This window comes from Anolis sagrei, chromosome 1, assembly GCF_037176765.1.
Source record: "Anolis sagrei isolate rAnoSag1 chromosome 1, rAnoSag1.mat, whole genome shotgun sequence".
Lineage (NCBI taxonomy): Eukaryota > Metazoa > Chordata > Lepidosauria > Squamata > Dactyloidae > Anolis > Anolis sagrei.
This window is the reverse complement of record NC_090021.1, coordinates 303,967,652-303,991,360: the sequence shown is the minus strand read 5'-3', so window position 1 is coordinate 303,991,360 and position 23,709 is coordinate 303,967,652. Positions and strand designations below refer to the sequence as shown.

At 40.2% G+C, this 23,709-nt stretch overlaps 1 protein-coding gene across 1 annotated transcript in view; it reads right to left on the bottom strand.

Moving 5' to 3' along the window:
- LOC132764583 (acetyl-coenzyme A synthetase 2-like, mitochondrial) overlaps positions 1 to 17,823 on the bottom strand; it is a 28,034-nt gene extending 10,211 nt beyond the window's left edge. Inside the window, exons 1-6 of the mRNA XM_060758612.2 lie at positions 17,335 to 17,823; positions 12,187 to 12,283; positions 11,639 to 11,838; positions 8,315 to 8,490; positions 6,929 to 7,081; positions 840 to 987 (exon numbers count right to left, since the gene is read on the bottom strand). Of these exons, the coding sequence (XP_060614595.2) occupies positions 840 to 987; positions 6,929 to 7,081; positions 8,315 to 8,490; positions 11,639 to 11,838; positions 12,187 to 12,283; positions 17,335 to 17,635 (1,075 nt within the window). The 5' untranslated portion in view covers positions 17,636 to 17,823. The remainder of the gene's footprint in view (positions 1 to 839; positions 988 to 6,928; positions 7,082 to 8,314; positions 8,491 to 11,638; positions 11,839 to 12,186; positions 12,284 to 17,334) is intronic.
- Between the last annotated feature and the right edge of the window lie 5,886 nt (positions 17,824 to 23,709).

Below are 23,709 nucleotides of genomic sequence, written 5' to 3'. Positions count from 1 at the left end.
TATGTAAAAAAATTATAGTTGGCTTTTTGTATCCACAGATTCTCCATGTATGGATTCAACGGCCTTTTGAAGACAACCGTAAGGCTTATGTGCCCTCAATGAAAATGAGTTTGTCATCCCTGCCCTAAAGCTACAAGCCTGGAATCCTGTTGATAACTTATTCTGGTCAAAGTCATGGCAATATTAGCCCTTGTTCAATGAGGCAGAAGAGATAGAATCAAAAGCCATCTCCATATGGGAGAAAAAGAGGCTAAGATTGGTAACCTTATATCGTTTTTTTTTTTTCATGTCAGAAGTGACTTGAGAAACTGTATGTCGCTTCTGATGTGAGAAAAGTGGCCGTCTGCAAGGATGTTACCCAGGGTACGCCCGGATGTGTTACCATCCGGTGGGAGGCTTCTTTCATGTCCCTGCATGAGTGGCTGGAGCTGACAGACATGAGCTCACCCCATCTCACGGATTTGAACCACCAACCTTCAGGTCAGCAGTTCAACCGGCACAAGAGTTTAACCCATTGCACCACCGCAGCTCACCTTATATACTGAAATATTGTAATCAATGAAAGTGCATTGTGACAGACAGAGCATCCCACAAGATGTAGAATGTGTTTCGATGTGCATTATGTTTCATTATGTATCAGGCACATTCTGCATCAGGACTGTTGCACAACAGCTATGCTGCTGGCCCCATTACTGCAATGACACAGTGCACATAGCTAAGTCTCTGCTCACCTCTAAAGAATACAAGGATTGTACAACATCACAATTCATCTTTAATGTTCATTAGTCAGTTTACAATGACATAAATACCTGACAGGATGCCAGTATATCTATATTTACCTGGGTTAGGGTAGAGTGGAGTGCTCTCAAAAAGGACCGTTGTTGCTCCATTGCACAAAGGTCCATAGACCACATAACTGTGTCCTGTGATCCAACCAATGTCGGCCACACAGCAGAAAACATCTCCATCATGGTAGTCAAACACATACTGCAGGGAAATTATTAAATGAAGATTTAATTTCCTCCCCTTCCAGTAACCTTATATAACAACTCTTGGGTAGAAGTGTTCTCTTGTTGGGGTATTACTATGTATTGGTTACTGTAAAACTTGCTTAACATTATACCACCCTTCTCTGACCTGATATCTGTTAAGGTATACAGAAAACTGGGTGAGTTTTTGCAAGGATCAACAGCAAGATTTAGGTAGATGTATGTGTAAAGAAAGAAAGGGTCCACATGCAGTTATGTTGCATGGGTGATTTCTCTTGCTGCAATCAGTAGGGTATAACTACAGAGGTTTAAGTTTGCCATTTTGAGCTCTTTACAAATTGCTGTTGAGGGTATCGAGCTCTGTTATTTTTCTCCTGCCGAGTGTTGATGAAACGCTGCTGCAAAGAGTAAAAGAATTTTATTTTTGCACAAACCTAGTGTGACCCTGGTGTCATTCTGTCTTCAAGGACACTGCAGTTGGACTTTCAGTTTGGTGCTATAGAGCAGTGGTTCCCAACCTGTGGTTCATGGACCACCAGTGGTCCACAAGAACTAAAATATAGTCCGCAGCCAAAACGTTGTAATGAGAGCAACTGGTCTCACAAAACGCTCTTGTAGTGCCGAGGCTTATTAAATATGGTTTTCTGTGGGCAAGCAGATAGCAACTACTGGATGGCATATGTTCTGTATCAGAAACTAAAGCTGATTCCCAAATAACCAGATTGAATCTAAAGTTGACCAAAAACTGATTCGTAACCCTTTTGGTACTAATGTTGGAGAGTGGTCCCTGGTCAAAGTGGTCCCTGGTCAAAAAAGGTTGGGAACCACTGCTATAGAGGGACAGATTGTTTTCTGGCACTAAACGTAACAATATAAACTAGAGCTACTAGACTAACACAACTATCTTCTCCAGGCTGTATAGCCAATTGCTGGGCTACTGGGATGATGAGAGCAGTAGTCCAAAACAACAAGAAGGCACATTAGATGTGCCACATTACCTGTTTCCCTTCCCATAAAATATATGATATACCTAGATTAAAAACACCACTGCACTTTACCATATATTTTTACTAAGTAGACAGCATATATATTTTATGATGAGAAACATAATCCATGCAGTATACTGTGATTATCTCAAGAGGTTTTCCAAATAAAACCTCCATTGTATATTTCCCAGGATACAACATGAGAGGAGTAAAATAGATCCTACAGAGAGAGAAAGGCAGGATATAAAATAATAATTTAAGAAAACTGACAATTATGAGTCAGAACTCTTGACATAAGTTTCTCTACTAAGATGAAAAGAGAAAGTTACAACTTTTTAAAGCAATCTTTTGAAGAAAACAGAAGCAGCAAGAACACTGAAAAAACAAATGTTGGAATGTTACAGATAACTAATCTGCAGTGTTGATAATTTGTTTCCCTGAGCAATTTTCAGTCAGTAGCAGAAATCAGACCAGGATCTTCTGATATGCCGGTTTTGTTAACATTTGCGATTCCTGCACTGCATTATGGTGTCAACTCAAGCACTCCCATCTCATGCACCCAGTGCCTGCAAGTGCACTTAGCAATCATGCAGAAACTTTCCAAATTCAGGAGAGACACTCTGATTTCCTTCACTGAACAAATGCTGGCTTTGGATAGTCCACCAGGTCAGTCCTATTTGTGTGGACAATAACATTATTATTTTTCAGACTCAGTTCTTTACATGGAGGTTGCTACGGAGAGGATGAAAGGAGGATGTTGTCCCCAGTAAGAATTCAGCACCGGAAAATGGAATTTACCTTCAGTACCTCCACATTTCTAACATAAGAGTCATTGAAAACATCCGCTGATAGCATAAAAATATAGGCTTGGTGGCCAAAGAAAAAGGGCGGACAAGGTTACTAACAAAATTGAATACAACAAATTTAAGGGTTTCAGGTGTGAATTAGTTCAAGGTTTCACATTCTACATAGCTAGAAATTTGAAGACTGGTGGGAAATTTCATAGAATGGCAGAATTCTCATTGGGAAACAATGCCCTCATTTGCCCTCACTTTTATCTCCACCCTTGCTTTCCTAACTACCTGTTGTGCTAGAACAAACATTCACAATAAATAGACAGTTTTGTCTTTCATGCATGCCTTGCTATTTTATGTCCTGCCTGCTTTTCTAGGTTCTCGGCTCTTGCTTCTGTAGTGGTTATTGAGGGGGACGTGACTCTCTGTCTCCACCACCACAATCAGCCCCTAAGTTCACTATTGGGTCTGTTGCAGCAATCTCATTCTTTTGACCACAGATAAGGGTTCCAGTTCAGATAAGTGTTTAGGCAAAGGGGAGTGTGGGTGAAAGGTCAGTGTGCATTTTGCAATCGACTCTTTCCATTCTTGCTCATTTAGAAATGAAGGTATTATTATGAAGAGCAAAGGCCAGGAATTCAGTCTACGCAGTCACATGATTTTTAATGGCTGCTGAAACTAAAGGCAGGACTATACTTGGCAATGAAAGTTTTGTGATAAGTTTCCCAGCATTTGGGTTTTTGTTTTCAATGAAGTCAGCTAATGGATTGCTCAATGAACCACTGTTGTAACCTAAATTGTCTTTGTATTGTCGAAGGCTTTCATGGCCAGAATCACTGGGTTGTTGTAGGTTTTTTCAGGCTATATGGCCATGGTCTAGAGGCATTCTCTCCTGACGTTTCGCCTGCATCTATGGCAAGCATCCTCAGAGGTAGTGAGGTCTGTTGGAACTAGGGAAAGGGGTTTATATATCTGTGGAATGACCACGGTGAGACAAAGGACTCTTGTCTGCTGGAGCTAGGTGTGAATGTTTCAACTGATCACCTTGATTAGCATATAATGACCTGACAGTGCCTGGAGCCAACTTTTGTTGAGAGGTGATGAGATGTCCTTGTTTGTTTCCTCTCTGGTGTTGTGCTGTTGCAATTTTAGAGTTTTTTTAATACTGGTAGCCAGATCTTGTTCATTTTCATGGTTTCCTCCTTTCTGTTGAAATTGTCCACATGCTTGTGTATTTCCATGGCTTCTCTGTGTAGTCTGACATGGTGGTTGTGGGAGTGGTCCAGCATTTCTGTGCTCTCAAATAATATGCTGTGTCCAGGTTGGTTCATCAGGTGCTCTGCTATGGTTGACTTCTCTGGTTGAAGTAGTCTGCAGTGCCTTTCATGTTCCTTGATTCGTGTTTGGGCACTGCGTTTGGTGGTCCCTATGTAGATTTGTCCACAGCTGCATGGTACACGGTACACTCCTGCAGAAGTGAGAGGATCCCTCTTGTCCTTTGCTGAATGTAGCATTTGTTGGATTTTCTTGGTGGGTCTGTAGATAGTTTGTATGTTGTGTTTCCTCATCAGCTTCCCTATGCGGTCAGTGGTTCCCTTGATGTATGACAAGAACACTTTTCCTCTGGGTGGACCAAGAAAAGGTTGGCGTGTCAAGCCAACCCTGACTGGGACCGCCTTCCCCCTGGAAACCGATGTCCTCACTGCAGGAGAAGATGCGGATCAATTATAGGGCTCCACAGCCACCTACGGATCCCCTGCCAAGACACCACATCTGGAAGACAATCATCCTCAAACTATGAGGGATCGCCTAAGTAAATTAAAGTAATCTGTAGGCTATATTTCATATGAAATATGAAATTTACCCAGCCCTCACTCAGGGTCAACCTAAGTCTGAAACAATTTGAAAGCACAACAACAACAATCCTATATCATCAGCCAAAAGGCCCACACCTCCCACTAAAATACTAATAAGTTTATATTTGTTAAAACTGTTCATCATTTTAATTATTGTTGTATGTAATTATTGGTTTTATCATGTATTGTTATGTATTCATGTAGGCATCGAATTGTGCCGGCTGGAAGCCGCCCTGAGAATGGCAGGGTACAAATATTTGAAATAAATAAATAAATAAGGTGTTTTCTTCATTACTAATAAGATATGTGCAGTGTGCATAGGAATTCATTCATGCTTTTTTCAAATTATAATCCGGACCTCCAACAGTTTGAGGGACTGTGACCTGGCCCTCTGTTTAAAAAGTCTGAGGACCCCTGGTCTATGAAATTCATGGGGTCTGTATAAGTCAATAGGCAACTTGAAGGCACATGCATACACATATCTCCAATGCAATTCCTGAAATAATCATTACCATTCAAGCCTGTACAATCTTGATGGGGAAATATGGCATGTATGCCTCTAGGTAAGTCATGACTTTCCAAGCTTCAAGCACTGTTTGATGCCATGTTCTGGATACCTGTCATCTTTTCAGTTTCCTTCACAAGGGCTGACATTTTACTAGTTAGTACCAATTGGAGTAGACACATTCAGCCAATAGTTGAATAGTGAATCAACACTGGGGTAAATCAATAGATCTACTATAGTCAGGACTAACAATAGAAAATAGATCAGAGTTTGGCAATCCTATGCTAGCTATATGGCTGCGACGCCTAGAATGGAAGAAAGAAACTGAGGAATTGAAGACACCTTGATAATATCAGTCAGAAATAGACAGAACAAGAAAGACAAAAAAGTGAACTCTTCCATATGACCCTATCTATCTCTCACACACATTATTGCCTCCACCCTTACAGTCACATAACCCTCAGCACAGATGTTGCATTCAGCTTCTAGCATGAAGATAACATTTCCCTTACAGTCCTTATAGAATGTGCAGCATCTTCATTACCAATGAAGTTGCAGAGGGCAGGCAAAAAGGGAGAGTCAGCAATAAGGAAATATATAGCCCCTTTCCAAGAATGCAGATTGTCTTAGCCATTTAGTTAAGCTGGTCTTGGCCGCATATGCTAAACATCAACATCTATACATTATTTATTTATTGTATCAGAAGCAAACCAAGGGACCAGTTGAAATGTATTTAAAAAACACAAAGTTTAAAACTTGGCATTATATTAAATGTCCTTTGACCAGTAACTAGTCACTTGGAGTGCCTCTGGCGTTGCTATAAGGAGGTCCTCCTCTATGCATGTGGCAGGGGTCAGTCTGCATTGTAATAGGTGGTCTGCTCTTCTCCACACTCGCATGTCGTGGACTCCACTTTGCGGCCCCATTTCTTAAGGTTGGCTCTGCATCTCGTGGTGCCAGAACACAGTCTGTTCAGCACCTTTCAAGTCGCCCAGTCTTCTGTGTGCCCAAGGGTGAGTCTCTCATTCAGTATCAGCCATGGATTGAGGTTCCAGGTTTTTGCCTGCCACTTTTGGACTCTCGCTTGCTGAGGTGTTCCAGTGAGTATTTCTGTAGATCTTAGAAAACTATTTCTTGATTTACGGCATTGGCGTGCTGGCTGATATACAAACTGAGGATGAGCCGAAGATGTCACTGCCTTGACATGAGAGAAGCCTCCCAGCAGACTGAGCCCTGCCACATTCATAGAGGAGGACCTCTTTATGGCAACACATCTGTATCCCCTGTGCAATGTCTTTGTAGATGCCTGATTCTCTCACACCAGAAGCAACCAGAATCTATACATAATAATGACCAGATCATTTTATGCAGCTTCCTGGATGCCTTCCCAACTAGACTCTAATTTCAAATAGCGTTGTTACTATACGTAATTTCCGACTGATACTTGAGTACAACTCTCATCATTCCAGCCAATATGACTCCTTTGAATAGAGTTCAAATTACTTCTGAATAAATTGGCAAGACATGAGGTTACTTACAATCTTTTGATATTTTGTAGGCAATTGTTATCCAGTTGTCCAGTGAGCTCCAATGGGCAGCTTTTTCATTACTATAACAAGTGACACTAGTTTTAATGACACTGCTCACTGACCCTTAGTTTGTCAAACATTTTGAAAAGGTTATTTGTTTTGACTACAAGATCCAGACAATAAGAGGAGGAAAAATGTCACATCACAAGTTGGGGTACTAATTTCCATTATCTTCTACAGATAATTTTGCATTTTTGTGTCATCTTTACCTTGTGTGTGAGAGCAGCATATAGCAAGTAGCCTCCTTGTGAGTGGACCAGTCCTTTGGGCTTCCCAGTACTTCCTGATGTATAGAGAAGGAACAAGAAATCTTCACTCTCCAAGGCAACCGGCTCACAGTTTGCATCCTCTTTCACCATCTCCTGTCACAAGAAACAGAAAAAACAATCCCTCTTAAGACTCTTTGACACCACACAATTACAGCAAAGTGGAAATACTTTGATTGCCACGGGTCCATCCTATGATATCCCGGGGTTTGTAGTTTTATGAATTAATTAGAGAATTCTCTACTGGCAAGCTTGAAAACCTCCCTAAACTATAAATCTCAGGATTATGTAGGATGCAATCAAAGCAGTTGGAATGACATTTGTGATGCTGTAACTGTATAAAAGAAGCATGCTGTCTTCATAACTCCTGGTTTCCCTTTAATTCCCCTTGTACAACGGCCAAATGAATAATATACAACTTTTCATTGTTTTTCATCTGGACCAATGTGAGTGAGAAAAGAGTTCAGCCTTGCTTCCCTACACAATGAGATTCATTAGAAAACCCACCTCGTATATCAAATTTACTGCAGATTTCTAGAGATTGAAAAAGTTACTTTCTTAAAAAGTCTCCTAAAATGCTGAAAATTCCCAGTCAGTGGCTGTTTTTGAGCAAGTCCCACTCTCTGAACCTCTGAGGAAGATAAGGGCAAGAAATGATAGATTCACCTAAGAGTTGCCATAAGTCAGAAGTGACTTGAAGGCACACAACAACAAACATTATTGGGTTGCTATGAGTTTTCTGGGCTGTATGGCCATGTTCCAGAAGCATTCTCTCTCGACGTTTTTCTCAAATCTATGGCAGGCATCCTCAGAGGTTGAGGGATCTGTTTGAAACTAGGCAAATGAGGTTTATATATCTGGGAGGAAGAACTCTTGTCTGCTTAAGGCAAGTGTGAATATTGCAAATAGCCACCTTTATTAGCATGCAATGGCCTTGCACCTTCAAAGCCTGGCTGGTTGCTACCTGGGGGAATCATTTGTTAGGAGGTGTTAGCTGGTCCTGATTGATTCTTGTCTGAAAATCAATGCTACATTCACACTTGCCTCAAACAGACAAGAGTTCTTTCTTCCACCCTGGACATTCCCCATATATAAAAACCTCATTTGCCTGGCTTCCAACAGACCCTCAACTTCTGAGGATGCCTGTCATAGAGGTGGATGAAATGTCAGGAGGGAGTGCTTCTGGAATATGGCCATACAGCCCGGAAAACTCACAGCAACCCAGTGATTCTGGCCATGAAAGCCTTCCACCTCCTGTCTATGCATCTAAACCACCCCTGAAAGAAATTTTCTGGGCCTACTTCCCTGCAATGAGGATGCAGTTCTCACCTCCTCTAGTGGGATGTCCAGTGCTGACATTGAAACGTTGGCATCGGTCCTCTTTGAAACAAAAACTCGCTTCACCATTGGACACATTTTAATAGCTTGGTCAACTGTTTGCTTCAACTCCACCACTTTCCCCCCTCGGATGCTTTGGTTTACTGTGATCACAGTTTCGGATTTTGCTGGAGAAGATTAAATAAAATGAATTAAATACAATAGATTACTCCTTTCCTCCTCAACTTAACTGATATTCCTTGTTTAATATAATATTGGGGATTTTTTTTCTTTTAGGGGTAGAAATTATTCTGTTAGACAGCAACTCTCACGGGTCCACACCCCATGACTAGAAAGCTACAGTCTAAAGTGTGGTTGACAAGCATTATTATTATTATTATTATTATTATTATTATTATTATTATTAATTATACCTCACTTTATCTCCCCAAAGGGGACTCAATCCACCAGTATCTGTATTCTGGAGGCCTACATGGGCTCCAACCCTACTTCAGAAAATTTCTTCTTGGGGATGGGAGTTGGGATTCCTTCACAAATGCAGGATGGATAGACACTATATGACTTCCTAGATGGTGTTACTGAATTACAACTGTCCTTAGTCTAAGCCAGTATAGCCAATGGCCAGCATAGCCAATGGCAAGAACTGATGCAAGTGACAATCTCACTATACCTTGAACAATACATTTCTCTATCACTGAGATTCTAAATTGGGTTCAGGGCCATTAGAAAAATTACTTTAACTTGCTAATATCTGTGTCTAGGGATACTTTCTTGAAAAGCAAATCTGAACGTGGAATCTAAATTGAAATTAAAATCTCTTCCACCCATGCCACTTGTTATAATATCTCCTGAACTGGCTGATGACCACCCTCTTCTTTTACCCTTCATTCTGATGGACTGAATTAACTGCTCAAGAGCTCTTGCGCTCTAACCATCTGGTACCTGGGTCACTTACTGACTTGAGCATAGGACACTCTAACACAGTAGATCTCAACTTGTGGGTCCCCAGGTGTTTTGGCCTACAACTCCCAGAAATCCCAGCCAGTTTACCAGCTGTTAGGATTTCTGGGGGCCCACAGGTTGAGAACCACTAAGCACATTTCCCAGAAGTGATGAAGAAGAATAAGGTTTGTTCTTGGTCCAAGTCACCATCTGTTCTGCCCCATGTTTCAGGTCAGTGCACAGCCAATTTCCATAAATTCAATGTGGACTTTCTCACAGAAGTATAGGTTATGCCCCTGTGAGAAAAGTCACCTCAAGAAGTTCAGGCAGCTAAGGCTTCTAAAGGTGAAATAGTCAAATATCCTACTGCCATGGAGGTAATATGCAGATAATAATAATAAAATAAAAAATATGTATTCCACCCTATTTTCCCGAGGGGACTTATTTCCTCAGCTCGTGAAACCTTCTTCTGAGAAGGATCTTCCTCCGCCTCTGCTTCTTCCATGTTGGTCTGTTCAAGACCACAAGTCCTTTTCATCTTCAACCTCAAGTTCCTATATTGAGACCAGCTCTCCACTGTCTTATACTCCCAGACAGAGGTCATCACCATGTCATTGGCACTATCTTGAATCTGACCATGATTGATATGGACATGATTTTCATAGGAACAAGATTGTTATAGGTCTTATGACAGAAGATAACTGCACTTTGGAATGATCACTCCCCAGCTTCAGAGCTTACCTGTGAGGAGTATGAGCAGGAATGGTATTGTACTCATATGGAGCATCCATTTTATCACCAGTATAGTTGACACTAGCTGATATTGCCATCATTGTGATCCACTTGACTATCAATAAAATTGACAGATCTGAAGGTACCAGCCACAGGTGCAAACAAAACATCAGGATAAAATGCTGCTAGAACAGGCAATACAGTCCAGAAACCACACAACACTCATTTACACAATAGTCATTTACACCATGCTTCAGCACCATCAGAGTTAGTAACAAGCAGGCAAAGTTCTTCGGATCCAGAAAGCAGTGCTTCCCAGTTTCTACATTCAACCACTGAACCTCTAGATCAGCTCTCCCGTTTGATATTTCATTGTAATTCTCAATCTCACTTTTGGGGCAGCATTCTGAATAGCATGTTCCAGAGTTACCTTACCATTGCCTCCCCAAACTCAGTCCACAGCATTGATGGCCCCAATTTGGCCACCTTATTTACCTCACTCGCCGTATCATCCAAAATGCAGTTAGTGAGCATGTTCCTTGTGATTCATCCACACAGGATCATTCCAAGTCAGATTTTTTCTCTGTTTCATTGAATATGCCACTAATGCATACTCCTCCAACAACTCTGAGGTCTATTTCCTTGACTGATGATGTCTTTGTCTTCATAGAGCAGCTTTTAAGGAAGGTTCAAGCCCTCGAGTCATAAATTAAACATAATAGGCTGGGCTTTCAGACCTGATCTAACTTCAGGTTCAGAGTTGCCAACACCAGGGCACATTCTGTTGCTGCAATTCTTTCCTTAAAGTTGCATGCAGATCTTGGGATACTCCTTCTACCATATAGGTTAAAGGTAAAGGTTTTCCCCTGACATGAAGTCCAGTTGTGTCCGACTCTGGGGGTTGGTGCTCATCTCCATTTCTAAGCCGAAGAACCAGTGCTGTCCATAGAAACCTCCAAGGTCATGTGGCCAGCATGACTACATGGAGTGCCATTACTCACATTTGCATGTTTTTGAACTGCTAGGTTGGGAGAAGCTGGGGCTAACAACTCATGCCACTCCCTGGATTCAAACATGCAACCTTTCGGTGAGCAAAATACAGCAGCTCAGCGGTTTAATCCACTGCGCCACCAGTGGCTCCACCCATATATATAATCCACATCTAAGAAAGTTTTCAACTTCTCATGTTTTAAAGGAATTTTATACTATTTTTAATTATTGATGTTTTAATGTAACAGTTTATTTGATTGTTTTTCAACTTAGGTATCATATGGCTTAGCTGTTGCTTGTTTTAACTTTATTGTATGCTACCTTGACAGGAGAAATGCAGAATATTAATTAATTAAAATGCTTACTTAGCACTAAGAACCAAAGGCTTTCATTCAGAAAATACATTTCTCAATGAAAAATATGAAGTGTGTCCTCTCACATTCTTAGGGTTTCCTAAGTGAGAAATCCTTTTAGCCTAAAGGATTATTTTCCCAGACTTTTCTATTAAAAGATGGCTCAAGTAAGAACTAAGTATTAGGGAGACTCATGCTTAATCACTCCTTTTGTGGATTCAGCTGGTCATTGACAAGGGGCTGCTAGCAGAAAGATAAGGAAAAGGACACACCCAGTCTGCAAAAAGGAACTTCTTACCATCTTGGATCCTGTCTGCCAAAGCAACAGAACTGAATCCAGCAAAGACCACTGTATGTATTGCTCCAATTCGGGCACAGGCCAACATACTCATCACAGCCATTGGACATGGAGGCATGTAAATCACAACTCTGTCACCCTTCTTCACTCCCTGTCGCTTCAAGGTGTTTGCAAGGCGGCATGTCATCTCCAGCAGTTCTCTGTCCAAAAGAAATACCCAATAATGTCACTATAATCTGCTTTATTATTTCACCGGGCTCCTTCAATGCATGATAAAGAATGACAAGGATTATGGAATAGAATTTATTTGCTCCATTCCTTTTCCTCTACCATTTAAGATGTATGTGGAGGACCCCTTCTAGAGATCTTGAAATATAATTCTAGTCAGGGTTTATACTACTGGATGAAATGGAATATTTTGCGTAAAATAAAGTACCAGTACATTTTATGGCAATAATGTACGTGCTATGTAATACATTTTAGCATTTTTACATGTTAAAATCACACACATTCAAAAAGAGAGCAAGGTGAAATAAGTAGGTAATGACCTGTATGTAATTCGTTCCTCTTGCCCAGGCTCATCTTTCTCCCAGATCAGGGCCACTTTATTTGGAGCTTGGTGGACATGTCGGTCCAAGCAGTTGACTGAAAGAAAAGACAGTTGTCATCATTCACCCATCTGTGCTTTTTTATTTTAATCTTCTGATGGTCTAGTTTCGTTCTAAAGAAAGTTAAAGAAAAATGCAAAATTCCTGGAAGCTCCAAAGTGAATCCCATGATATATTGACCCACTTTAATAGCACAGGAGCAATTGTATCAATGACCCCTGGTGCTGCAATGGGTTAAACCCTTGTGCCAGCAGAACTGTTGACCAACAGGTCAGCGGTGCAAATCTGGGGAGAGCAGATTGAGCTCCCTCTGTCAGTTCCAGCTCCCCATGCAGGGACATGAGAGAAGCCTCCCACAAGGATGGTAAAACATCAAAAACATCAGGGCATCGTCTCTGCAGACAGCCAATACTCACACCAGAAGCAACTTGCAGTTTCTCAAGTTGCTCCTGACATGGAAAAAAAATCAATGGCCCTTTTCATCTCACTATTCCACAGTAAGATTGAGGCTTAGTCCTATCAGCTACAAAGTCCCCCAGCGTATTCAGGAATCCTTCAGTTTCTACAAGTGTCTGTAAGCAAATTATTTTGATGGGTCCTCCACCATTTCAGCTTTAGAAGCCACCATCAAGCCAACATTTATGAGGAAATAAATTATCTTATGTAAATGATCATGCTAAAGCAAGTTTTTAAATTGGGGAACTGAATGTAATTTAAATGTCATATATTATGTTGGATGCAGAATCTGTAGATGAAAGGGCTCCAGTCATTAAAAAATACCTCATTCGGTAGAGTCCCCTGAACCTCAGTGTAGTATTATCAATAGGCTGGAAGAATTGGTTTGAGAAAGATGTGCTAAAGGAATGTATTTCAACCAGCCAAACTACTTATGCTTATATTTGAATCCTATTTTTTATTTACGTCTCACTTTTCTCCCAGAATGGGATTCAAGGCTGCTTACAATAATTTTAATATATATAATTCAACATATTTTACAACATTTAAAAAGAAATTAAACATGCTAAAATAGTTAAAACACTGAAAGATATGTCAGCATATTTCCAATACAACACTAAAACATTAAAACAATATTTATAGCACTTACAAATAGACATACTACCACTCCATTAACTATTAACCTTTCTGTTTAAAATTCATGTTTGTACAAGTGTATAAGAACAAGTTAGTTCTGATTTGATTACCAAAGTCTAAATGCCCTATTATTAATCAATAGGTACATTTAATGAAGCGAGGTGGACTGGGGTCATCCATTGCACAGCCTGTTATCAATGCATCCCTCAGAATTCCTCAAATCAAAGTTAATAATTCACATAGCACAAAATTCAATGAATTGCACAATCCTGGTTGAATGAAAAATATGTTGCTCCTCTTTGATTCACAAGGAGAGGTAGATAAGAAAGGACAAGGAGGAACTGTAGTCAATTTCTATTTGGTGGCGTAAAATTAAACTCAAGCCAATATATTACAGAGGGTTTCTTTACTAAATAGTCAGATAACCATTTCTCAATTAATTGTTTCTCTATAGCAGACATTAGAGCAATTAGTACAGCTAAATAAATGATCAGGATTTCAGTTCATTCTGGAACACATTTTATGCTTAAGGAATTATACATAGAGTTTAGCAGTTCAACTACATTCCTGTGAAGCTTGTCACCCACTTTTCTATGTACTTTCCATGTTCTTTAAGTATTCAATATATTTTATCATATTTCTACTCTTGTGGAGAGGTGCTTACGAGTTTTGTCTGTCTAAAGAATCAAATAAACATAACTAGCCTTGGACACTGCACCCCTTATAGCAGTGGTTCCCAATGTTTTTTTGACCAGGGACCACTTGACTAGGAATCCCTTTGACCAGGAACCACTCTCCATCATTAGTGCCAAAGGGGTTATGAATCAGTTTTTGGTCAACTTTAAATTTGGTTTGGTTATTTGGGGTGCTGATTCAGAAAATTGCATTGGATAGACCACATCAGCTCTAGTTTCTGATACAGAACATATGCCATCCAGTAGTCACTATCTGCTTGCCCACAGAAAACCTAATTTAATCATCTAGAGCTGATGTTGTCTATCCAATGCAATTTTCAGATTCAGTACCCCAATTAACCCCGAGAAGAGGCCAAAAAAACAGAAACACCAAGGCACCCCCGCTTCCAGGTCCCATGTGGAATGGTTCCACTCAGGGCGAGGGAGAAGGAAGAGAAGTAGCAGTCAGGAGGCTTGGTATCATGCCTTTTGTGGGTAGTCAGCTTCTCGCCTCCCGACATCCCCATTGCTCAGTACTATAAGAGGGTTTCATGAGACCAGTTGCTCTGGTTGCTCTGTGTAGTAACTATATTTTAGTTCTTGGGGACCACTGGTGGTCCATAGACCACAGGTTGGGAACACTGCCTTATAGGGAGTACGGTACATTAAATGCTGATCTTCCTTAGTCAGAAAGATGTCTTGGGTCTCTCTGGGATGAACCATCACTGATAATGCTTTCATACCACTTTCCTTCTCAATTTTAAAGCATTTCTCAATACATATATCCATAAATGGATGAAAGTCCCACCCACGATACAACAATCTTCCAATGAATTTGTGCAGTTGAATAGATGGGAGAGTGAGCCAGGTAAAATGAGAGAGTGGGGCTGTTTGGGATTTTTGACTGGAGTGGATTTTTTTTTTACCTGCCTAAGTTGAGGAAATTGAGAAGGGGAGAAAGTAACTTTGGTCATGGCCCGGCTGGAAAGAACAAATTACTTTTGTTAGCTTAGAAACTGGGTTTGAGGCAGAAACTGGAATTCAAACATGGAAAGAGTTAATCCTACTAGGCAAGTAAAAAGTGACAAAGAATCTTGAGGCATTTTACAGCTTGCTTTTCATCAAGGACTGAGTGGAACACAGTAGTCATTGGGAATGTTATGGTAGTACTGGTAGGGTTTATTGTTGTTGTTTGCTTTCTTTCCTTTTTCTTTTAAATACATCCAGTTACTTTACATTTTCTGCATCTCATCCTTTTGTATCTTCTCTACTTGTAGAAGATATAATAGGAGATGTGCTGTCTCTTTGTTTCTATCTCTCCTGATGTGCTTTCTCCACTTTGGACAACTGTTGCAGAAGACTCAGCAGAAGAATGCAGTTTGCTCTCTGCCTGTGTGCTCCTCTGCAGAGAACTATCACCTAATGACAAGCCAATTCACCCCATCCAAGCACTTTTTGGAACAGCAGTTGCTGTCCTTTCTTGTCTCTCTGTGAAGGATCTCCAATTTTATCTAGCCGGAAAAATGGGAGTGCTGATTTATTTATTTATTTTGGTTTAAGCCTCTTTAAAATTGGTGGTTACTTATTGCTAACTTTATGGCGACTTCATCACTATTGAAACTCATCCTCTTGAACTCCAGTGGTTCCCTATGAAACTGGCTTCCCCTAACTACCTCTGTCTCAACTTACATTGAAAATATGGGAGGACATCCCCTGCGCTTATTGAGACCACCTTTACTGATGATATTGTTTTCATTTGATTAGGCTGAGGTAGTCCTGTGATGCTCACCTTTATGCACAAAGTAGGAAATTGATGTTTACTTTTTTATATGCAAAGAAACATGTGAAGGAAGCTAATTTCTCCATAAACCCCCATTTGACTTCCTGAAGTTCATGGCGTAGTTTAGAGCAGTGCTTCCCAATCTGTGGTCTGTGGACCACCAATGCTCCTCAAGAACAAAAATATTGTCCACAGCTTTACCATTGCCTTGAAACCACACAGCAACAAGAGCGACTGGTCTCACGAAACCCTCTTATAGTGTCAAGGCAACAGGGCTATCAGGAGGGGGAAGACTGACTACCCACGAAAGATTTCTACTATCACATCAGCTCTAGATTATTTTTTACAAGGCATTGAAAGCCTATGTGTAAATCTCCTTGAGTCCACTTTGGGGTTGAGAAGGGCAGACTATAAATATGGTAAATAAATAAATATATTATTAAATATGGGGTTTCTGTAGGCGAGCAGATGGCGACTACTGGATGGCTTACGTTCTGTATCAGAAACTAGAGGTGGTGTGTGGTCTATCCAATGCAATTTTCTGAATCAGCACCCCAAATAACCAAACCAAATCTAAAGTTGACCAATAACTGGTTTGTAACCTTTTTGGTACTAATGTTGGAGTGTGGTGCCTGGTCAAAGTGGTCCCTGGTCAAAAAAAGGTTGGGAACCATTGGTTTAGACCTTTTTTATTTATTCTATCCATGTCATCAGTGGCATTGAAACTGGACAGGGAAAAATGTCTGGAGGAACTAAGTGAAGGGAATAGACAAATATCACTTCTGCTCATTTAACCCATAAAACATTTTTTTAAAAAAAACAGTCACTACTCTCGGCTTTGTATCTAAATAGAGCAAACTCTTCATCCTTTAATACAACACTACAGTTGCCATAACAGACAGCAGTACTATTTTCTACCTCAGACTTCTAAATGACTCATAAGACTCAAATCTCAGCATTGGATGGAGCGATGGGCTTCATTGAACTGGCTGTTTCATTATGCACTACAGCTTCTAGAGCATGTTTACATTTTTCCCAGCAATATTCTGACTTTGTCCTGCTTTAAACAAAGTCAGGAGGTACTCCAGAGTTCGTTGAAAACTTCAAAATATCCTGGGACTTTGGGGAGGTCTGGGGAGCTTGATCAGGTCTGATTTGACCTGCTCCACTGTCTAGAGGGATGCTGCCATCATCAGTTCTCTGTATGGTGTCATATTGTTCCCATGTTGCCACCATCCCGCATAAACTCTTGGCTTCATCGGTACCTCTGCTGATAGCAAAATAGGATGCCAACACAACCAGCAAAGGATGAGAGAACTCCCCATTTACTGGTTCCTCTCCCATCTTCACCCTTCCAGTGTTCTGTCATCTTCTCGGCTGCTTATGTCCAAAGTCCCATTTAAGCATAAGCAGAACATATATTATTGTCGTTATTAAAGACAAGAAATTGTATATCAGTGAGAATGAAATGGAACTTGCATTGAAGTGTCCAAGGCTATAATGGAGAGCAAGTCAGAGAGAACAGATTTGTTTACAACTTACCAGCTACATTCAGCTGTCCTCCCAGGAACCAGGACACGTGGCCTTGCTGTAGGTTACAGTTACTGACAGAATGAAAAGGACTGATCCACAAAAGTCGGCTTCTTGCTAGTGTTCCCCAGAAGGCATCTGTTTGCTCCACTGACACCTGATACAGCCCTTGGTGATCCACTGGTCCAGGAAAAGACGTGGCTTCTGGCATATATGAAGTCAGGGGTCCCCTGCTCCATGCTCTGGTTTTGTAAGAAAATCTGCCGCCAGGGACAACTTTTTGGAAGCAAGTTCTAAGAAGAAGCCAGGCCATAATTCTGGAGTACAAGGGGGACCCTTTGCTTTAACTCAAGGCAATCTTCCAGCATAAATCCTTGCTAGAAAAAAATACTATTATCTTTTTTTCCTGGCAGTATGAGATATGGATTAATTAAATCCTCCAGCACCAACTTGTAAATCCACATCCAGAGTGTCCCACGTACTTCCTGGAAAATGTATACAGGCATTTGGAGCAAAGTAAGTAAAAGAAATCCAATCCTTTCTGGAGGGAGGAGGACGATGAGTGGGATTTAGTAATGTTCAACCAGAATAACTTTTATGCAAATTTGAGCTGGTTTCTGTTCTGAAGCCAGATTGGGCTGCTCCTTGTGAGCAGAACCACATTCTGTCCACATTTTTCTTCTGCATTCCTCCTCTTAACTCAAGGCTCAGTGACGATATCTACAACAGATGCTAGTTATATAGGATTACAAGGCAACATTAATCTATGCACAAAGTATGGTATGCACTGAGGAATGGGATGCATAGATTGCAATGTGCCAATTCATGATAAAGGAAAGGGGAGGCGTGTTACTATTTGTATTTGCTTTTCCAGCAGAACCGTTACAGTAAGAGACGGCAGGGTATTTGCTTTGAGATACAACTCTTCTGACTCAATGTTTTGGTACTGTGCTCTTCTGGGAAATTCTGGGAATTCTAGGAAGCTTTACTAGGGTTTTTCCCATAAGCAGGTCAGTAACTGTAAGCAATCTTGTTGAAAAATAGCTTACTTACTGTTACCAGAATTGTTGTGGTTGTTATCATCAGTATAATTACTATTATAATCCAGCCTTTACCCTAAAATTGGAACTCAGGGTAGTAAAATTTTAAAAGATTGTAAGATATATTTAAAACATAATCAGCATTAAAATAAAAATAAACTATTAACATTATTAAAATAATACTAAATACACACTATACAACAGGCATGGGACAACTTTGGCCCTCCAGGTATTTTGGACTTCAACTCCCACAATTCCTAACAGCTGGTAGGCTGTTAGGAATTGTGGGAGTTGAAGTCCAAAACACCTGGAGGGCCAAAGTTGGCCTATACCTCCTATAAAATGACAAATAACAGTTAAACCAGTTTAACGTAACACAATGCAGCATCCTCTTAAACTGTAATGGCTTAATGCTCTGTCAGAGATGGCTAAAGATGTTGTAAAACAACAACTCCCATGTTTCCATAGCATTGAGCCATGACAGGATATCAACATCCATTAATTATATAGTGTCGATGCGCGAATGGCACCATTTTGAATTTCAGATTTTTTATAGATGTGTACATCTGTACGCAATGAGCTATTTTGGAGATGGGGCCCCAAGTCTAAACATGAAATTTATGTATGTTTCATATATATAAATGTGCACATGGCCTGAAGGCAATTAGAGAATCATAGAGTTGGAAGAGACCTCATGAGCCAACCAGTCCAACCCCCTGCCAAGAAGCAGGAAAATTGCATTCAAAGCACCTCCGACAGATGGCCATCCAGCCTCTGTTTAAAAGCCTCCAAAGAAGGAGCCTCCACCACACTCCGAGGCAGAGAGTTCCACTGCTGAACAGCTCTCACAGTCAGGAAGTTCCTCCTAATGCTCAGATGGAATCTCCTTTCTTGTATCCCAATGACCCTGTGGACAATTTTGTACTATTTTGTATTTCAGAATTCAAGATAAGGGATGTTCAGCTTGTACTAAACTTTGATCTGGGTCCTTGCCATCAATCAGACCTAAATGCCCTAAAGACACCAGATCACTGATCTTATAAGATAAGCAGGGTAATTCCTGGTTAGTGCTTGGCTGGGAGACCACAAGAGATTGCCAGGTGCTTGCTGGTTATATTACAGAAGAAAGAGCTGTGAGTATTCCTTGCCTAAGAAAACCCTATGAAATTCACGGGGTTGTCATTAGTTGATTGGTTATTTGAAGGGGTGTATACACATAGCGACATAGGGATGAAAATAACAAAATGTGCCCCACTAGCAATCCTTCCAAACAGGCTTTATATTCCAGGATCTGATCCTAGGTTTTCTGCTTTAAATTGGATTATATGAGTTTGCATTGCCAGACACTGGGATAAACAGAAAACCTGGGATCAGATCCTGGGGTATACGGCCTGTCTGGAAGGGCCCTATGGAAAAGTAGGCAATTCCTATTTTTCAGAGGGAAGTTATTTATATTTTTGTTAGATAAATCCTGCCCTCTAGTGGAAACACAAAGGGATGCATCCTTATTACTGATGTTTTAACATTTCAGAGTTACAGCTGGATTCTGATGAAAAGGCAAAAACTAAGGACAGAGAAAGATTCTTTCTTGAAAGAAGAACCACAGAAGACAATCAAAATGGTCCTGATTCACTGTTTCTGGTCTACAGATGCAACTCTGCAGGTAGACTAGAATTATTCTCATCCATTCCACCAAAGATTTCGGTGCCCATCATTCCTCTCTACAACATGGATTGGTGATGAAATTTGAAGACACCATTGTTTTGTTTTGTTTTGTTTATAGTTATAAAAAGATATCCCTCTTTTTCTAATATTCTACAGCTCACGATGCTACACAAGTGTAAGGTTGTATGTGTCAAGTGAATGAAGAACAAGAATTTGGTGCACACTCTACTTGGTTATTGTTGTATTACATGAACGTTTCCAAGGTTTATGTGGTGTTGGTGTGCAAGTGTTTCAGTCTTGATTATGCTGCATTCCTCAGGAAGCAGTGTAAGAATTGTATAGGATTACCTGATTGAAAACTGGAGATAGCTTCTGTACCTTTAATAAATGTTAGAAGAGGGTATTACCTGGTTGAGTAAGGAGCAACACCTGCTCAGATTCCCTCTTCTACACAAGCATTCACAAGATACAGGATCCCTCCCCAATTTTAATTCTCGCAGCCCTATAGGTAAGCCAAGTTTCACAAAACCACAAAACCAATTTGTAGTACTCTACCATAAAACTATAGCTTCGAACAGGTGGTTCCAACCTGGTTTTTAGGTGTATATAGCTCACATTAACCAAACTTTTGTCTGATTTCAGTCCAAAATTATGTCGAGTCATGCTGTCACAAGTCCCTAAATTGTGAAATATTGTGTTCATACAAAAAGGAAAACATTGTACTTGCAATTTTGTTCTTTAGTTGTGCATACTTGCTAGCGTCTTTTAAAACACAAATTGTTTTGTTAGTTTCTCCACTTTCTTTTTTATCCCAGGCATGAGGAGAAAGAGTGAATTTATGAAAAGCAAAATACTATTGCAAGAGATGGGGTTTGCATCCTGTCTCCATTGGTGCAGGCAGCTTTGGGCTTGGATTTGGCCCCAGATGGGAGTAAATAAGAAATTCATGAGGGTAAATAAGAAATTCATGTTTAGCTACATGCTCCGGATTTAACTTTAAGTCTCACTCCTATGCATTTTTGCCTGGAAGCAAGTCTCACTGAAGGCAATGGTAGTTAGCTACTAGGCTAGTAACTGGAGCAGCTATAGGGAGTACACAATGCCCCTATTAAAGCAGCTCCATTAGTTGCTGATAAGTTTCTGGTCTTAATTCAAAATACAGGTCATTACCTATAAAGCCCTAAACTGTTCGGGCCCTGCCTATCTTTGTGACCGCCTCCCCCCCCCCCCCCATGTACTTGTGTTGGTGGGGACGAGGGAGAGGACCTTCTCAGTGGTAGCCTCCCCCCCCCCCCAGCTTTGAAACAACCTCCCCAGGGAGATTAGGCAGGCCCCACATTGTCCTCCTTTTGTAGAGATCTGAAGACTCGGGTGCTTAAACAAGACTTTTGAGAACATTAGCCCAAGTGGTCCGCAATAAATGACACAGCACTACACCTTCATCCCATGCCCTTGTTCCTTAGCTACAATTTGCACGGTCCCATCCCCTTAACTTGTTTACAGTGTGGCCATGTCCTATGATAGTTGTCACCATAGGTTTTGGGCATTGTTCTGAGTTTTTAAATTGTTGTTTTATATACTATATGTTTTACTTTATTGTATTGTACTGTGTGTTCATTTTATGCTCTGTTTTAGGCACTTTATACCATACGTAAGCCGCTCTGAGTCCTTTCAGGGAGATGGAGGCAGGGTACAAGAATAAAGTTATTATTATTATTATTATTATTATTATTATTATTACTTCTGAGTATGCATATATAGGAATGCATTGTGGGAAAGACTCGGTAGCTAACATGTTATTTTTGCTCTGAGTCGCCTTCGGGCTGATATGAGCGGGGTGGAAATAATGCAAATAAATAAATATATTTTCTTTTATGCCTTATTATATGGTTTCCATCACTTTCTCTGAATATTATCAAGCTTTTTTTCAGTCTAAGCTAAGATGGCCTCCATTTTTCCAGGTTCTATGCTACTAATACTATATCCATTATTTATTTATGTATTTATTTATTTATTTCAATTATTTGTACCCCGCCTTTCTCAACCCCCAGAGGGTGGCTTACAGCCGGCAATGAGTCGATGCTCCCACATACAACATAATAAAATACAATAATTACATACCGGTAAAAACATTAAATCAATTCAATGTCTTGCAGCACATGTGAAAAAAACTACAATCTTAAAAGTGAAAGGATCAGTTATGTATTATTGTTTAAGGGTTCCTTCATATATTATCCTCTTTGGACCAAACATGTGGTAACTTCCTTTTACCACATGAATCATACCTGTCCAATGATGAACAATATTGGAAGTTGCAGTCCAACAACATCTGGAGGGCTGCATAATTCCCATGTTCACTTACCAGTAATTTCTCATTTCCTTCTATAGAAAATAGCCACATATTTTGCCTGCTTGCTATATTTGAGAGGAGTTCGTTAGTAACCCCGTGTGACAGTAGCTTTAACTCTAGCTGCCAGAAGAGTAAATGCCTATTTTCCCTAACACATGCAGCACAAACTTGTCTCCTCAGAGTACATCCTGTCATCCTGAATATGCATTTTGTTGTCCCTAATATATTTCTTTTGTCACAAAGTTTATATCATGAAATCCATCTTAGACTGTATTTGTAATAAATCTATTTATGCTTAGTGTTCTTCATGGCCAGCACTTCAACAAATGGGTAAGGAGAAGAATATATTTAAACTAGAGTTCCAAAATTCTCCAGCCAGCATTGATCCCAGTTGGCTTGTTGAGGGTTATGGAAGCTGTAATCCAAAAGTACTTTCTATCTCTGACAAACACGCTTCTTTATTTTAAAACATAATTTTACCAAACATTTTATCAAATGTTTTCACATGGGCTGCATTTTATCAAATGTGGGTAAAAATAGTGGAAGATGCAGCTTTTGTGTTCAGAAAGAAGACTTCAGAGGAATTCTTGGTGACAAACCAGATGTGTCGCTGAGATCAAGGATGAAGAGAAAAATCTGATGGGTCTTTGATCTTCATTTTACTCTCATTTACTACCACTTGTACTTCTAATCAACGTTTGGTTGTAAGTATAATTTTTATAGTTTTTGATTTGGTTTTTTTTCCTTGCCTGAAAAATCATGAGATATGTTAATAGTGGTATTTTTTTAAATTATAGAACAAACCAACCAATAGAACCTCATAACAAATACCAGCACCTGACATGGGAACATGGAGTGCTCAGTTTAGCCTAGGCAGAATTCTCCTCCATCAGCAAGCTCCCCAATAGGAATGGGGAAGAGCCCTTAAGAGTAGTAATTCTCAACCTGTAGGTCTCCAGATGTTTTGGCCTTCAACTCACAGAATCCTAAAAGCTGGTAAACTGGGCCAAAACACCTGTGGACCCACAGGCTGGGAACCACTGTGATAATTGAATGCATAATGACAAAGGTATTCTCCAGGACCTATGTCTTAATAAGTAGCTCAAAATACAGGTATGAAGTAAATGTGAACTATAACCACATAATTATGGAATGTGTAGTCTGCACTGCACTTGTAAATGCTTAACATGTATGAGATAGGAGCGAATGAACAAGGAGCACCTAACGCTGTAGAAAATAGAGCCAACGTGGTCTAATATTTCGGTGAGCACTAGAGTATGATTCTGAGGACCAAGTTTTGACTCTTCGCATGATTGTGGAGACCCACCAAAT